This window comes from Tenrec ecaudatus, chromosome 17, assembly GCF_050624435.1.
Source record: "Tenrec ecaudatus isolate mTenEca1 chromosome 17, mTenEca1.hap1, whole genome shotgun sequence".
Classification (NCBI taxonomy): domain Eukaryota; kingdom Metazoa; phylum Chordata; class Mammalia; order Afrosoricida; family Tenrecidae; genus Tenrec; species Tenrec ecaudatus.
In genome coordinates, this window is record NC_134546.1 from 74,944,738 (window position 1) to 74,962,957 (window position 18,220).

Sequence of the window (18,220 nt, forward strand, 5' to 3'; positions counted from 1 at the left end):
TCCTACAATTCCAGTAGGAAATACAGAAAAGGATAAAACACATCAGAAGCACCTGAGCCTTGGCCATTTTCTTTGGTCCTTAGGACACTACAGGCAACTGGGATGCTCTGTCTTATCTGGATCAGCTCTAATGATGCTCACAAATTTCAATCTCTCGTGAGGAAATCCCAAAAGTAATAATACAAGGCACTCTTCTTCCTTCCTCTAAGCTGCTGGTGATGCACAGTCTGCAGGCTGATGGGAGAACACAGTGTGAGTAACACATAACCAATAGGTCCAGGTGCTGTTACTGTTCTTTCCCTCTTCTAAACACCCAAAGTCCCCAATACTGTTAACGGTGCCCTTATTGAGTAATGGGAAACATGCTTATACCATGAGCAATAAAATCTAAAACTCATAATTTTCACACATGTGAGTAAAAGATTATTTTATAACAAATAGAGATTGGGCAATCAAATATAAATTTAAAAAATAAAGAGTTGGATCCCTACCTTACAGCATACAAACTACCAATTCCTTACTGTGTGACTCTCAAGAAGAATGACAAATCAATGAACCTTTAAGATGATTATGTTAATTAAAGCATCTGGAAACATTTTACATGGGATATATAAAGAGCTATTATAAACTAAAGATTATTTTATAGAAGAACTATAAATTGTAAAATAACTTTAGAAACACTTTCAAACTCACCATCAAGTAGAGTTAGACATATAAGCTGCAGATAGGACACAGGAGAACTGCTGTACAGAGCTTCCAAGATTCTAAAGCCATGACAGGATGCTAATGGGTGTGTACCTATGACCTTGAGGACAGAAGTTCAACACTTAACACATGTCAAAAACAAGGCTCCAAAATAAACACTTATATGACATTTATTAGATTGAAATTTATATCTATACATATATAAATTACATATAAATGTAAATGAAGAAGTATATATCCCCCAATAATGAGTGCACTTTTGAATCCAAATATAGATAATGTTTTTAATGTATCATTATTTTTAGTACCTAATGGAGTTCGATCAGTGGTTCTCCACCTATGGGTTGAGACCCTTTTGGGGGTTGAAGGACCCTTTCACAGGGGTCGCCTGATTCATAACAGTAGTAAAATTACTGTCATGAAGTAGCAACAAAAGTAGTTTTATGGTTGGAGCTTCACCACAACATGAGGAACTGCATTAAAGGATCGCAGCATTAGGAAGGTTGAGAATCACTGAGTTAGACAGGTGGTCTACACAAGTACACAGTCAAACTATGCCCCCTTAACTTCCTCCAAATTATTTACCTGGACTTGTCGCCTGCCAATGTGAACGAGGAAAAGTTGTCCCTCATAGTGGTTACTGTCAGGCTGCTAATTGCAAGGTGAGCAGTTGGAAACCACCAATTTCTCCTCGAAAGCAGGATAGGGCTTCCTTCTCCCATGAGTGACATGGCTTTCTACTCCGTTCTAGAGTTACAGTCTTGGAAACCCACTGGGGCTGTCATATAAGACGATCGGGCAACTTGGCCAACAATACATTGGTACCGTTGTGCCTTGTGGTTATGTAAATAAACTGTCTGAAACCTAACCTACAGATTAGTTACTTTGGAATTCATGTTACAACTAATTGAGTTATTTCAGAGACAGAAATTGGGATCTCACTACCAACAAAAAAGAAGAACCAGGGGGACTTCCAGCAAGATGGTGAAGGAGTAACAAACACCAGAGGGACTCCGCAGAATTCAGCCCAGGAGAGTTACTTAGAGATAACTGAACACTGCTGGAACGCAGGAGGAGCATCATAAAGACAAGTAGGCAAAGACCCATGGGGTTTTGAGGGGCTGGGGGCTTTTGGCTTACTTCAGTGGAGGCCGGCTGGGGCTTGACCTTTGCCCCGCCACTGTCTCTGCCAGAGCCAGGACCATTTGGAGCCTGAAGGGTGGCTGGGTCTCAACACAGCCACAGTTTGCCACCACCTGGCTTGGGGCAGGCATTAGACCTTTGCATCTCCTCTCTGTCACCCTATCAGTCTTGGAGGGCTGTACAGTGGCCTTTTCTCAACACAGCCACAGCTTGCTGCTACCACCTCCGAACAAGGATTAAACCCTTGCAGCTCCTCTGGCCTGGATAAGGGCTCAGCTACATTTTTGCTTTGTATCCATCTCTTCACTATATTCCCCCTTCCCCGCCCCTCATGGGCACATTTGGCTTGCTTTTTAACTTTTTTTTCTCCTCTTTTCCTCTTTCTTGGTCTCTCACACTCTACTGCTAACCTCCAGACCACTCCCTTAGCCTAGGGCATTTACACCTGAGCCACACTCAGCTAGGTGAGCTCCACCCTGTGTAGTTAGCAGGCTGGAAAAATCCCTGCTGGCCCACAACAGGGGATACTCTGCTCAACTGACTGGGGAACTCCTTGAAGCCTTTGTGCCTGGGGGGGGGCATAAGGCAGCTCGGCCAACACTCCTCAACAAAAGTTGCTGCAGGAGCCTCTGCCCAACCTCTGCAACACCAAAGCAGGCAACGCTTCTGGGTCACTCCCCTGAGAGGGAAGCCACAGGAGGACAAAGTGGTAGGTTAATTCCATAGTGAAATAAGCTATAGGCAGTTCAAAGACTCCCAGAGAGAGCCAGTGCTCTTCGACTCCCTGGAAAATGGCACCTGGCTCATCTAAAACAACGCAACACAAGCAGCCATCAGCCCCAACAACCTCAACAAAAAAAGGGGAGAAACAAAAGGCAAAGCCAGAAGATGTCCTGAACGTAATGCCATGCATAGAGGAAGCAGACATTGAGCTGCCACAGAAAGAAATTTTCAGAATGTTACTTGGAGTCAGGGGATATGAGGGAAACAATACAGAAAAAGGATGAAATGATAGAAAAGGTAAAAACCATAAATCAAAGAGAAATACAGGAGCTTAGGGAGGAGATAACAAAAACCAGTAGCACACTCATGGACCTCGACAAGCAACTGGAAGAATCAGGGACCCGCATCAGTGACTTGGAGGACAGCCAAGCAGACTTCAACAAATGAGAACAAAAATCTAATAAGATCATCAGAGAAGCTGAAGAAAACTTAAGAGCTATGTGTGATGCTATGAAGCAGTACATCATTAGAATTATTGGCTTACTGTAGGAAGACGCAACAAAGAAGTCATCTGCAACAGTAGTGAGAGAATTCTTAGAGGAAAGCTTCCCCAGCTTAGTGAATTAAAACAGGGCAACCATTCAGGAAGCTGAAAGAATCCCAGCAAGACTGGATCCCAAGAAGAAGTCATCAAGGCACATAATAGTTAAATTATCCAACTTTGAGAAAAAGGAGAAAATCATGAGAGCAGCTAGGGGAAAACAAGCAATCATATATAAAGGTTCCCAAATAAGAATGTGATCAGACCTATCAGCAGAAACTATGAAGAAGAGGAGAGAGTGGAGTAACATTTTCAAAAATTTGAAGGAAAACAATGCAAACCCAAGAATACGCTACCAAGCCAAATTAACGATCAAGATAGATGGAGAAGAGTCATTACATTGCACGCTCATCTCCATAATATGATCGCTGAAGACAAATTTGTGCATAAGCAAATGTGGTGAAGAAAGTTGATGGTGCTCGGCTATCAAAAGATATAGCATCTGGGGTCTTAATGGCTTGAAGGTCAAAAAGCGGCCATCTAGCTCAGAAGCAACAAAGCCCACATGGAAGAAGCATACCAGCCTGTGCAATCACAAGGTGTCAAGGGATCAGGTATCAGGCATCATCAGAACAAAAAATCTTACCATAGTGAATCAGCAGGGGAGTGTGGAGTGGAGACCCAAAGCCCATTTGTAGGCCACTGGACATTCCCTTACCGAAGGGTCTTGGGGAGGAGATGAAACAGTCAGGGTGTGTGTGATGTAGCAACGATGAAAAATACAACTTTGCTCAAGTTTCTGGGTGTTTCCTCCCCCCCTCCAACTGTCATGGTCTGAATCCTGACTTGCAGGTCTGACTAGACCAGGGGATGTACACTGGTGCAGATGGGAACTGAAAATGCAGGGAAGCCATGGCAGATAATCCCCTCAGGACTGGTAGTGTGAGTGGTGATACTGGAAGGGTATAGGGAGGGTGGATTGGAAAGGTGGAACCTATTTCAAGGATCTACATGTGACCTCCTCCCTGGGGGACATACAACAGAAAAATGGGACATAGAAATCTATGACAAAATAACAATTTATAAATTATCAAGGGTTCATGAGTTAGGAGGGAGTGGGGAGGGAGGAGAAAAAATGAGGACCTGATGCCAGGGGCTTGGGTGGAGAGCAAATGTTTTGAGAATGATGAGGGCAACGAATGTAAAAATGTGCTTTACACAATTGATGTATGTATGGATTGTACTAGGAGTTGTATGAGTCCCTTATAAAATGGCTTTTTAAAAAAGAAGCAGAAGCAGGAGTAGGGGCCTTTGGATCCCATATTCTTGCATAGAAACTCTTCAATCCAGCAGACAGGCAGCTGTGACACAAGATGGACATGAAGGGGAGAAGCAGCAACAGAGACATGGTGGCAGCAGAACCAAGAGCCTGAGACAGAGCAGTGGGATACATCTAGGCAGGCCCTTGGAGGGGGATGGATGGAAAGGAATGCAGGCAATCTATTTTGTAAGGCATTCTCCGCAAGGGGAAGATGATCTACATTCTTGGTTAATGACCAAAAGGAATTCAATGGAAGCTTAATCAATCAAACTGGGGAGGCAGCAAATGGACAGAGTTGTCATCAGCAACGCAAAGCTTAAACCCAACTCAGTGCCACAGAGTGGATTCTGATTACAGTGACCCTTTAAAGGGAGTGGAATGGCCCCTTGTGGATTTCTGAGACGATAACTCTTTCCAAGATTGGAAACCTTGTTTTTCTCCTCAGGGGTGACTTGTAATTCTGAACCGCTGACCTTGCAGTTAGCAGTCCAATCTGTATCCACTATGCCACCCGCCTTTTGCAAATTGGAGTGCTCACAATTTAAGTCATAATACAATTATACACGGTTACATTACCAGTAAATTCTATCATTCCGGGAGATGCGCAAATTGCTCGGACCCTGACCAGTGGGGCAGCCTGGGTTCTTGTACGCTGGTGTTTCCTGGGTTCAGAATCCAAAAAGCTCAGATCCCTCTTGCTTCCCCTCAAACTCCTCTGCCCAGTGCTGACCCCAGGAACCCCAGGGATACCCACCCTGCTTGGAGTCAGGTGAGTGGATTTGGTTCACGACCCAGTCAGAAGTTGAAATCCTTCCTTGTCGTGCTTCAATGTGCAAGACACTAGTACCAGATTTCTAGCTCCCTAGACTGGACTGTATTTCTCTGTGGCAAATCTTTGTTCTGAAACAGAAGAGGAGGCAATGTTGAAAAAGGCATATCATGTTCTTGGCCTGTACTTCTTGCGCTAAATAGTGACCACCCCCACCACCTGGGATCAAAATCCTGCTCAAAGCTGAGGGTTTGCATTAAATAAGGGTCAACTCTATCTTTGCAGAGCAATTTTACTAATTTCCCAAATATCATGATCAACTTTGGATCCACAAAGTGAAAGTATTTAAGGCCTCAAATTTCTCAAGCTCCATTGAAGGTAAATATCTTCTTTTCACCAGCAATCTAACTGAAGAACAGAATATTTTATGAAGAATATTCTTTAAAAGCCCATACTGCACCTCAGACCAAAACCCTTGACATATCTGGTGAAAGTGATCAAGCTGAATCACACTCATATATGCCACTCCAACTCAGGCTGAGTTTCTCATTAAGTAAAACCTACTCCAATCCCCTTGCATCCTGGGTATTCTTTACAATATCTATTGTGTGAAGAAATCCCTATGGTTGGGTAGCCCATTTATGCACAATAGTGTAGTAACTAGAGAAAGTTTTTGTACAGGTGGACAACAGGAGACAGAGGGATACCAATAGCACATCCTAGAGGTACCTTGGCCAAGATAGAGATATTCTAAACAAGAAAACAAGCCAGGGGAATCCTTATTTGCTACTCTCTTAAGCTCTTGTGTTTACAGATGTCCGATTTTAAAGCCTTTGGGAAAGACTGCAGCTTACAGTCATGGAATGGCAAGGGGTCATGGTAAGAGCCAAGGTGAGGGAAGAAGCTTAAAAGTGCAAGATGGATCCAGAAAAGAGATGACTGATCAAACCATTTTGTCATCTTGACCTAAATTCTGGATTCCAAGCTTTCTAGTTAATGCTGACTGACGGCAAACAACACACACTGTAGTAGTGGGCTTATTGGCTGGGGTTCAAGGATGTCCCATCCATAGTCTCAGGTGTGAGTCACAATTTGTCTGTCAGGAGGAGTGTAAATCATTTATCACTCTATACTGAGGGGTCAGCTGCAAGGCCAGATGATCCAGCCAGAGCAAGAGATCTATGAGAATCGAGTGGGTTTCAGGATGTTCAGAAAGTTTACCATCAACTGAATCACAATTCAATTCCATGAGAAACTTCAAGGCTAACAGTAAGACAGATTAAAGTTGACGATACTGGCAGCTAGACAGCAGAGTATTCAGGCAATATGAATAGACACTTTATTCTTTTTGTCTAAGTTCACGTTATTGGGTGAAACATAACAATGATTGTCAGAGTAACCTTATTAATATTTTCTATGAGACCAGTAATAACCTGTTAACAAGGTCAGATAATGATACGTCAAGAAAACTGTAGAGCAATATTGATAATGGATCTACATGAAAAAGTTCTTGAAAACATTGGGAATAGAGTCAGAAAACACATGAAAATAATTACATATGATAATTAATTAGAATCTATCCTAAGTTGATTTAGTATAAGAAAATGAGCACTGTAATATATACCAATTAATGTAAAAAAGAATTAATAATCTAAATAGACACAAAACTTATTAAACAAAGTCAAAGACTTTTCATGCTAAGGAAAAATACCTCTACAAATCTAACACAAAACAGATATAGTTCAATATGTTAATATGCTAATATACATTCCTAAAAAGAAAAAGTCATATTTGAAAAAACATCACCCCACATCAGAAAAAGGACAACCATAAATGTCCACTTTTACCAGTGATATTAAAAATTGACTGTATGTTCTAACTAGAGCTACCAGGTTAACTTTTTTTTAAGGAAGAAGAGGCTTCCAAAAAGACATAAAAATTCCTTTAATTATAATTTAATTATCATATCCATAAAATATTCACAATATGCCATGAATAGCTAATAAATGCTAAAACATTGTAGGCTACATTTAAACACGCTGAAATAACTCTTGGTACTTAACTCCCTAACTATTAATTATTAATCAGAAGGGGAAGGGGAAGGTGGGGGGAGAAAGAGGGAAACTATCACAATGATCTACGTATAACTCCCTCTCAGGGGATGGACAACAGAAAATTGGGTGAAGGAAGACATCGGTCAGTGTAAGAGATGAACAAATAATACTTTACAAATCATCAAGGGTTCATGAGGAGGGGGTAATAAAAATGAGAAGCTGACAGCAAGGGCTCAAGTAGAAAGAAAATGCTTTGAGAATGAGTATGCCAACAAATGTACTAATGTGCTTGACACGATGGATGTGTGGATTATGATAAGAGTTTTACAAGACCCAATAAAGTGATTTAATAAAAAAAGAAATACAGCATGATGAAAATTATAGCATTTATCTTACAGAAAAGGAAGTGCAAACTTATTCAGATTAAAACCCTGAAACAGGGAATTTGTTTCCACCCATTTTGTGATGAAAGCATGGATTTAGAATCCTGTAGTTTTCTGTAGTGTTGAAGGTCCTCATATACTGATGAATTAATAAACTAAACCAAGGCATTCGTGTGCACATATGATATTAGAGTGACTATATAGACACACATATATGTATGTGATACACACACATATATTAAGCTGGACAGCAGAAAGAATTGATGCTCACCCAAAAACTGAAATTTGGGGACTTGAACACACTGAGTCATGGAGGCTCTAGGTAGCATTGGACCCATGGGCTTCAGTTGGACTGGGCTGGGATGTTCTCTTGATGAAAAGCTCTTTCATATGCACATTTCAGTGTCTATAGTTTTATTTTTCTAGAGAACCCAGCCTAAGGCAGATCCCCATCACATTAGTGTCAGAAAGAATATTAAGCTATTTACATATAACATCTCTCATATACATTTATTAAAACTGATATTAATTTTATTCTCTAGCTGTAGTAAAGATACCAGTTAGGTTACCGTGTATCTATACGATTCACATAAAAATTTGATAGCTGAAAATTTACAGAATGACTTTATTTTTCTTTGTTCTGCAAATTTTAAAAATTCAACTGTGTGGTTTCTCATGTTATAGTTAGAAACTCAACCTCATTGTATAGTTTTGAATTTTCCTTCTTTGAAAGATTGCCAGGTTACATAGGTTCTGACATGTGTGTACATGCATGCGTGTATGTCTTGCTTAGTTTTTGATGTCCCTGAGCATGATAATGGTTAACATGGATAGGTGTTCATGGAAAGGCTGGAAGTTTGTGTCTACTCAGTCTCCAGGGAAGAAAGCCTGGGTGATGCACTTGAGAAACCAGTCACAGAAGCCCCTCTGCAACATCCCTGTGCTCTGACTCACATGGAGTCTCCAGGAGTTGGTGTGGGTTTGATGGCATATGCTTGATTTGGTTCATTCCTTGGGGGCGGGGGGGGGGGAGGGCGGGGAATGAATTCCGGCTTCATTTGCTACCCCGCAGGCTGGCAGTTCAACCCCACCAGGACATCTGCAAAAGGAAAATGAGGCTTGTTGCTTCTGTATAGATTGTGATGTGAGATATCTATGGAGGAACACTGAGTCAGAATTGACTGTGTGGCAATGAGTTTGTTTTGAGGACTAGGGACAATCAATGCTTCTAGGTGGCACAAACAGCTTGCACTAGACAGTTCTCCTGAGGCTTGATGGGGTAAACATTGATGGGGTCCGCATTACTGTGGAAGAACAGATCTGCCTCCACAAACATGATGCTCCAGAAACACTATGGAACTGTTCTGCTCTATAACACATGACATAGCCATGAGATGGAACTAACTCCATGACACCTAACCAAAGGGGAAATTGAGCATGATGAGTGTGTATCATGTCTCTGTATGCACATGGATATTGTGTTGAAAATATAACTAAATCAGAAATAAACATAATTCCCATTAAGAATCACCATGTCTATAATGAACAATATGTCAGTGTGGCCTACTAAATTAGTGCATGAAGAAGCCCCACTGCTCCAGTGGTTAAAGGACTGGCAGCTCCATGAAATGAAAGCAGTTGTGTTCCATGAGGTGGCCATGTGGTAACACACAATTATAGCCTAGAAACCCCAAGGAGGAGTGTAAGGTATTGTGGCATCACTCACAGGATCCACTGTAGCGCAGTGGACAAAACAAGCCTCTGATCAAGAACACGTGGATAAAAGGCTAGAACATTCAAGCATTACCATGCAGTGGGGCACAGAGAAAATGGTATCTTATTTCAAATAACATGTTATCTTACTATATTTAAGAGTTATATATCTGGAGGTTGCCTTGTATTAGAAATAATCATGACACAAGTTTTCAAAGGAGGAGCTATTAATAGGACTCAGTTCTTGAACAGCAAATGCAAACAAATTGAAGAAAGAGTTAACATATGAAAAAAGTAAATCAAAAGGATAAAAAGAATTACACACTTAGAATTCGGTTCCAAGAAACTGTTATATCCAGGTCTGAAGATTAATCAGGGCCACACGGAAAAGGACCAAATGCAAAGCTTCACTGGAGCTGGCTGCCAGGAAACAGCTGGCGCTCAATCCATCGGGCCCCAAGCGCACTACTCGAACTCTGGTTTACACAGCAAGAAACCATGAACGGATGGGAATACTTTTCTCCAGCGATCACAACTGTACACACTGACTAAGGGGGATGGAGCAGCTAGGGAACTTCCTGCTGGTATCCAACATGGGCATGGGCAGCAGCCCACTAACATTTTGAATCTGGTGGTTCTGGGGACCAATGCAGAAATAGCAAGCATAAACAATGGAAATAAAGAGAGTCCAGTGTCAGCAGGTTAGCAAATGAGACTTAGGGTCGTTCAGTCACAGTATGCAGCCATTAGGATGTGGACTTATGTCCACCATTAATGATTTCAAAATAAATCATGTGGGGAGAGGGGGTTGGGGAGGATGGGGACCAACTCAATTAAGCATTAGCTGGAAAATACAGGAGCTAAATTCAGCTGGTTAATTAATAAACATCAGGATATTTCAAAATGCTTTCTGTATACAGTAGGATAAATGATAGATTTCAATTCTATGTGACTGTGAAAATAAAATAACTGAAATTACCAAAAAGTGCTGACCTTGACCGCATGTGCCACTAACTTACATCAATTCTGACTCACAGTGACCCTCAGAACAGAGTAGAACTGCCCTGTGGATTTTCAAAACTGAAACACTACAGGGGAAGACCTATTATTTCTCCAGATTAATACATAAAATGACTTGAAAATAAGTAAGTAAAATAATTGCTGGGTCCTGCACATCAAAAGGATGTAAAAGGAAGCCAAAATTTCCTATTAAAAATATGAGTGGATATTAAATCTGGACCAGCAAGCTCTAAGAGCCAAGAAGGATCATAAGAGGGTGGTGGCAGGGGTGGAAGAGCACAGTTTAAAGAGAGATGAGCCATCAACACAACCAATCTCTGAGGTGAGGCTTATTAGGGGAAACATCCCCCCCTGGGACTCTTCACACTCCAAGTGGAAAAGTACAGCATCCGCAGACACAAATCTCAGGAGCTGTATTAGAGATTAAAGTCTTAGCACTCCAGTGAGTAAACGGCTATAGGATAGATGGCTGTAGATTAAGCCTCCATTGAATTCTTTCTGATCATCAAGCAAGGAAATAGATTAAATTTGCCCAGAGGCAGCGGAACTTGGAAAGGGGACACCATCCACCTATCTCCAGCCAATCCAGAGTGTCCTACAGTCAGGAGCCATGCCTTAGCAGTTGAGCCCTGACTGCCTGGGTCAGAAGGACTTAGAACAATCTTTTAAAATGCTCTATCTGGCAATGAAGGTGGCTCAGTTTCGGTCCTGTCCCTGCTTTTGTAGTCCCACTGATAACAATGCTGTATTGATGCTCCACCAATCAGAAACGCATGACCATTTCCTCTGTTGCAATCTTATTTCATTAGATTCTCGACTTGACTGTTTCCCTGAACTGCGCTATGATCTCCTGCGTCTTTGTATTCTCTTCATCTCTTTTAAGACTTAATAAATGTTCTCTGTAAATTATATTTGAGATTGGAGTTCCTTTTGCTCTAAATCAGAGCACAAACTAGTTTTAGATGGCCAGAAATGGTTAAGAACATGCAGTAGATTAAAAAGGAGACCCCGTTTTAAATATAGTTTAAAGAGAACATCTATTAAATCTTATGAGGCAAAGACAGCACAAGGACACAAACATATCATCTGAATGAAGGAAGCCACCAACAGGAGGTGGAAATGACTTCCAAGGTTCACACTGAGATGTGAGCTAAAGAGGGTGGGGGGGAGGGGCAGGGCAAAGGAAACTCACAAAAGCATGCATCTCAATGGCAGACATCCATCCTTAGATAGCAGGATTACAAGATGGGTCCAGGGCCTCCTGACCACTGCAGTCAGGGCAAGGCTGATAGGACATGGCTCCTGCTTAGGAGTCCCCTGGAAGGACTGTCTCCAGTTTGGTGACCTCTATCAAGGACACACACTCAGGCAAACCTCCAAGAGAGACTGCTTCTCCATGGGCTGCCTGTAGAGGTGAAGCTAAGCCACCCTGCAAAGCCTGAGGAGCAGATTACCTACTACCTTGGTTCCTGGGCAGAAACCATTCAATGGAGGCTCACTCCATGTGGGGCTCTGCAATTTATGCAAGGACCTAATCTGTGCGGGAATTTGGGACTGTCACTGCTCTGGTACCCTTTTGCAAAACAAGGTGCTGAGAAGTTAAGCTCTAATACAGACCTTGGTCATCAGTGGGGTGGCCCGATGGCTGCAAGGCTGGCCTCTCCTTTCAGTAAAGGCCACTCTGGGGTCCCCATGCTCTAATGCCCACGACCTGACAAGAAGGGACAGGCCCCAAGAAAAAACTAACTGGCAATCGCGCCTTTCTGGAGGGAGGGGTGAGGATGCAGGAGGAGCTCTGAGCAGGAAAAGCCACCAGAGTATTCCCGCGCCCGAAGGCAGAATCCTGCAACCAATTCAAGAAGGATTTAACTGGAAATGTCCCAGGGGGTCGCGGCGACCTGGAACACTGCCGTACGGGGTGCGGGTAGTGTAACGTCCACGGGAACCAGGACACAGCTGGGGACGCCAGGCCTGCGGGGGATTCCGCGCCCGGGATCAGCACAGAAACACAGAAACTCACTCACCTGCAGAAACTCGTGGGTCGCCCTCTCGGATCCTACTCACTCAGAGGAAGTGTGTTCAGCAGGATATTGTATCACCTGGGGAGGTGGTGGGGTGGTGTCTGTGCGAAGGGGCGGGGCCTGGAGATAATGAGGGTCTCGTGGAGGGAGGGGCCTGCAGGTGAGGTTCTGGGCCTGGAATGGCAAAGAATTCATTCTTAGTAGTTTCTTCTTAGTCTGGAAGCCCTGCTGAAACCTGATCACTTTGGATGGCCCTGCTTGCATTTGAAAAGTTTTTGTATTTGAATCACAACACTACACAAGCCCAGGCACAAAGACAAACTGAAAGAAAAGTGGCTGAAGGAAAAAAAGAAAAGTGGTGGGTGGAAGGCATGCTTCCCAAGTGGGAATTTCCCCAAGAGACACCCCAGCAGTTAGGGCCACAGAGACACACTTGACAGCATCTGCTGCCATCTGCTGCACCTGACCACGTCTCTCCTGCTTTTCACCTGGACGCCTCTGAAACTCAGACACTGATTTCAGGCTCTGCTCCCTGTGTATGATCAGGTGAGCATCAAGATGGGAATTCCTGAAAATAGCACAGTTGTCCATTTGTCTTCTTCTCCCCTGCTTTCTCCCTCTCCTCACCGCTAAAATTGATTTCCCCCCAATCTGTGGGTTCTGTATTGCTCTTTTTATGAAACCTTTCTATGTGAACAAGTGTGTATTTTGAGCACGTTCCAGTCAACTAATTGTCCTACACAGAATGTGTTTCCTTTAATATATTTCATGTGTTCAGGTCTCTCCTTTCTATTAATATGTTATTGAGAGTGTTAATCAGGAATAAGTGTTAGATATTGTCAAAAGCCTTTTATGCATCTATTAATATGATATGATTCTTATTACTTGTCGTATTTATGTGGTTGGTTACATTAAGAGTTTTTCTACTATTGAAACATCCTTGTATCCCTTGTAATAATCCCACTTAGTCAAATTGAAATATGATCTCAAAGTCAGAGATAGGCGCTCTCTGAATCAATCCATCCCATTTCCACAATTGTAAAGATAAACTGGTCTGATCTAATTTATGATCTAATTACTCTCCTAAATCAATAGAGCTATGTAATCATCAAATATGTTCCTTTATTGTTAAAACACCAGTATAACACATTCTGTTGTAGAGTGTATTTTATAATTTTATCCCATATTCTCTGTAGTCATACAATTTTCTTTTAAAGTTTCTCATGCATTAAAATAATAAATAAGGTTTCTTGTACAAATCTACATTTATTTAGTTTTGTCCTTCACTATTGAGTCATCTTGCAGGTATACATATTAAAACCATGATTATATTTTTTCCACAAGATTCTGGAATGATTATTACTTTACTGCTTATTTAAAAAAGAAACACTCTAACATTTCAGTACTTATTGTACATACAGTCCCTGTAGAAGAGAGGTTGTTGTTAGCTGTCACTAAGTTAGTTCCAAATCATAGTGACCCTATTACCACAGGGAGAAACACTGGCTTGCCTTAAACCATCCTCATAATTGTTCTTATATTTGAGCCCGTTGTCTCACCTTTGTCAATCTAAAAAGTTTCCTCTTGTTTGCTGCCCCTACACTTTACCAAGCACCATGGTTGAAGTGATGTATCTCTTGTTTTTTCCTCTGGTTTGCAAATACACAAAACTCTAAGGTTTTACTTATATGGAATAAGAAAATGCATTTAAAAGAAGAACAATAAAGTCAGAGCTGCTGTGTGAATTCTGACTCATAGAACCATAGAGAGCAGAGAAACAGCTCCTTAGGCTTTTGTGTTTCACATTTTATAGAACATGTTTCATCTTTACCACAGCAAGTAGTGTCCTTTTAACAATAGTGCAAAACTAGACAGGTGATGCAGTGGTTGATTTTCTCAGTCTCAGACATGGATAAGCACCACATGGAAGTGAAAGTGTACTTGACTATCGAAGAGCTGAAGAAAATATTCAGTTTGTCTTGTATACAACTGTGTTGATATGGTAGAAGTATATTGTTAATTGTTTTATGTGGCTCTGAGCACAGCTGTGAGATTCTGGTTGTAAGAGAATGACATCCTGATCCACTATCACAGTGACTCAGGCGGCACCTTTTACGATGTGGATATTCAATGCTACAGATAGGTTGGTGCTTTTAGCTCAGTGCTGTATGAGGTATGTGACTTTGATCATACATCTGATAATAATCTAACCATTTGTCAGGATAAGAATCTGGTGGGTTCCCCCCCCCACTAAGACCTATATATTGCATTATTTCCAATTCATCTGAATTCCTTCCTGTATGGTCAGTGTTATGAAGAACAAACTTTCAAATATGTTGGTGGGAATTTAAGCACCAGGAACTACTGATTTTGATGTCTCTGCCACATCCATATTAACCTTTGCCACATCCATATTTTCCTGAATAGCTATGCTTAAAGAAGTCTAAGTCCTGACTGAATTTTCACTTATGTGTTTCCCGATCACACCCATGACTATGCTTCTCCTATTCCGGGTCCCACTGAGACAGGGCAGAAGGGGCGGTGTCCTAGTCGGAAGTGAGGGTCATAGCGCGGTAACTACTTGCTGTGCATGGAGTGTGGAGCCAGAGAAGCGCATGCAGCCTGAGTTCTGTGTAGTCCGCACCAGGTTGGGGTCACGTGGTGACCAGTTGGGGTGACCCTGCCTCACATATAAGCTTGGCTGGGGTGCAAGTACCCTCCCCACCCCTCTTGCCCCATGCCGCACCCCTTGTATGATGATATGTGGGAGGGTGTCCCAGAGACTGGTCCCATCCCCCTGTTTAGGGATTGGTTGGGACTCCTTGTGAGAATCCCTGTTGGAGAAAGGTGGATCCCAGACTGGCTTTGGGCGTCTGTGTTCCCGATTAGTCGTTTTGCAGGTCTCCCCTAACCCCCCTACATTGTCTCCATACAGCGGTGCCTCCTCCCCGAGACTCCTGGAACATCTTCAGCTCAAAGGTGAGCCCTGGGTCCCTTTCTTCTCTCGCTATGAAGAAGTGAACGCTATTCAGGAAGCGAGTGGCTGCAGCTGGTGCACAGAACATTAGGGCTTCCTCCTGAGGTTTGCCCAGTGTTGTCACCTGTGCAGTAACTTTCTCAAGGAGCGGGTCGGGGGGAGAACCCGGTCTGGAAACACCCTGGCTCCTTGCCAGCCAGTAGGGCGTCTGCGGGGAGTACACCCAGACTTGAGGGTGTTGAAGTGATATTCCAGCGCACCCACGTGCATTGAGATATGATTGGCATTCCCAGGTAGCTGGCCTAAGTCCTTCCAAGACTCGGGTCCTCAAGGGAGGTGACCCAGTGTGGTGGCTATCAGTCAACAGTCTGGCAGGTGGCAAGTGAAAGGAGAAAGAGATGGGCCCAGCTGTAAAAAGATGGGGTTCAGTGAGCAGGAACTCAGCCAAAGTGAAGGCCACTCTTTCTTTGGGAAAGTGTATAGGTCTCCATAGAAGGGCAAGACCCCTCAAGTACGGAAGATGTCCGGGTCCCACATCCAGTCTTCAAAAATTGTGCCTATTGTTTCTTTAATTTTTACAAAACCCCGGTTTTTTTTTAAACAGGAGAAAGAAGCTGGAGGAAACGTTCTTTGTGGAGGGCAGACAGCTGGAGAGAAGGTTTCTTTAAGAGGGACAGGAGAAAATTGCCATCAATAATGAATTGCTTTTCATGCAGAGCAGGTAGCCAGTAAAAGACAGCCAGGCAGTTGAACTGGATCCACATTTCTGCAAATCTGTTAGTGTGGGGGACTGTGGCAGCTGCTCCTGCTTGTTGCCCAAAGGGAAATTTCTGTTTCTGTTTCCTCTGGAAAAGTTTCTAGTAGCTTGTCCTATGTTTAGACTTATGCCGACTCCATTTTAACAGTGTATTCCCACCTGGAGTCATTTTATCTCTATTTTAATGAAAATTCTCTGAGTGTGTTGCTTGGTTTGGGGGCTTCTTTTGGGTTTGGTTTTTGAATAAGCGGTTTTAGAAAAAGTTCCAGCTTTAACAAAGCCATGACCCAGATCCAGGAGGCCATAGAGTTGCTCAAGGAAATCATCCAGGTGCAGCGTGGCTCTGCCAGTGAGAGACTGAGGGGCTGGCCCTGGTGCCCCATACCACTCCCTGAATACATGCTCACATGACAAGAGGCAGCACTCCCCTCCAAATTCACTGCCAGAGATTCTGACCCAGTGACCCTGTGGACAGGGTAGAGCTGCCTCTCTGGGTTTCCCAGACTGTAACTCATCACAGGCATAGAAAGCCTCATCTTTTTCCAGCCAGTAGTTTCCAGCTGATGGCTTTATGGATAGAAGCCCAGCATGCAACCCACCAGACACCAGGACACCTGCTCTCTACTGTAGTCTTAATTCTCCACCTCCCGATCTAGCGGTTCTAGGAAAGCTCATCTCCACGCCACATGGGACTTCCTACAGCCCCCTGGCCAGGGGGAAGTTCTGCTCCAGTCCCTGCATGAATTTGGAGGGTGATTCATGTGCAGAGACCTGCTCTTGTTCATTCCGTGAAGGTTCACACTGTACTTTCAAGATGCCAGCTCCTATGTAGAGACCAAAGCCCTCCAACATGTCTGTGTAGGCTGATAGGTCCCTACAGTGAGAATTCTACAGATACAGATCAAATTCTAGCCTTCTATTCTCTAGCTGATTTCCTTGGGAAAGTCTTTGAGCCTCCTTGGGCCTCTAGTGGTTGGTCTTTAACGTGAGCCTGATGTTTGCATTGAGGGTTAAGTGACTCAGTGCAGGTCTGGCGTGCAGTCTGTGGCTGCTGCTGTGATCTGTGCCGCCGGGGACCGAGAGGTGTGCACACACATCCTAATGATGCTGGGCTGGGTGGAAATGAAGGTCATGGGGCACTTACAGCTGAGGGTGAAGGTGCAGGAACGTTGCTGGGGCCTGTCCTCCCTTTCAAATGCCTCAGGGACACAGCCATTTGAAAGGACAAGAAGAAGGAGCTGGACACAGGCCAGCCAGGTCCTGGTGCTAACCGGGCTCCAAGAACTCCTTGCGACACTGGGTTGAAGTCTGGTCCCACTTTCCCTGTTCCAAGAACTCATATCAGGCTTCCTGATGAGGGAAGAGAACCTTTGGAAGGAGTTTAGCAGAGCAGTGACATGGTCAGGACAATAATAGGTATGTCACTGGGGCTTCAGTGTGGAGCCTGGTATAGGGACTTGGAGAAAGGGTGCAGGTGTGGATGCAGCCAGAGCAGGTAAGAGGTTGTTGGGATAGTTCAAGAATGTGGTGTGGCCATGGCCAAGGGAAAGGAGTGGGGGCTGATGGGAGATATTGGGGCCATTTTGGGTTGGGGGCAGATGGTGGGAAGTGCTGACAGGATTTGTTAGCATATAGGGTGAAAGAATGCAGCTGACATTCAACTTTGTGATGTGGGCATCAGAACAGATGGGACCGAGGGGATAGTTTTAGGAGGGGAAGATGATGGAGTCAAGCTTGGAGACCAGGCTGTGGATCAGGAGGCAGGATGTGGGCATCTTATGCAGGCATTTGCATTGCTTACCTGAGGAAGGGCCCCAGGAATAACTTGCTAAGTTGACTGGCTGGGTCTTTTCCCTCCATGTTGCAGCAAGCTCTCCCAAATGACGAAGCAGCTGGACTGCGACCTGGAGAAAATTGAGAACAAAGAAGACCCTACCGTAGCCATGCTTCCCAATTACCTCTCATTCCTGCAAGGTGGGGCTGGCTGCAAGAGGGTGTGGAGTTTCGGGGGTAGGGAGTGTGTGGGGCCTTTGCTGGCTCCTGGACAACTACAGGTGTTGGTAGCTCTGCTTTGAGTGAGCATGGGGCCTGGG

The 18,220-nt window shown here is 43.7% G+C and overlaps 1 protein-coding gene across 1 annotated transcript in view; it reads left to right on the forward strand.

The window, feature by feature from the left end:
* The first annotated feature begins 18,007 nt into the window (after positions 1 to 18,007).
* LOC142430514 (uncharacterized) overlaps positions 18,008 to 18,220 on the forward strand; it is an 86,154-nt gene continuing 85,941 nt past the window's right edge. Inside the window, 1 exon segment of the mRNA XM_075535583.1 lies at positions 18,008 to 18,101. Coding sequence (XP_075391698.1) covers positions 18,008 to 18,101 — 94 coding nt within the window.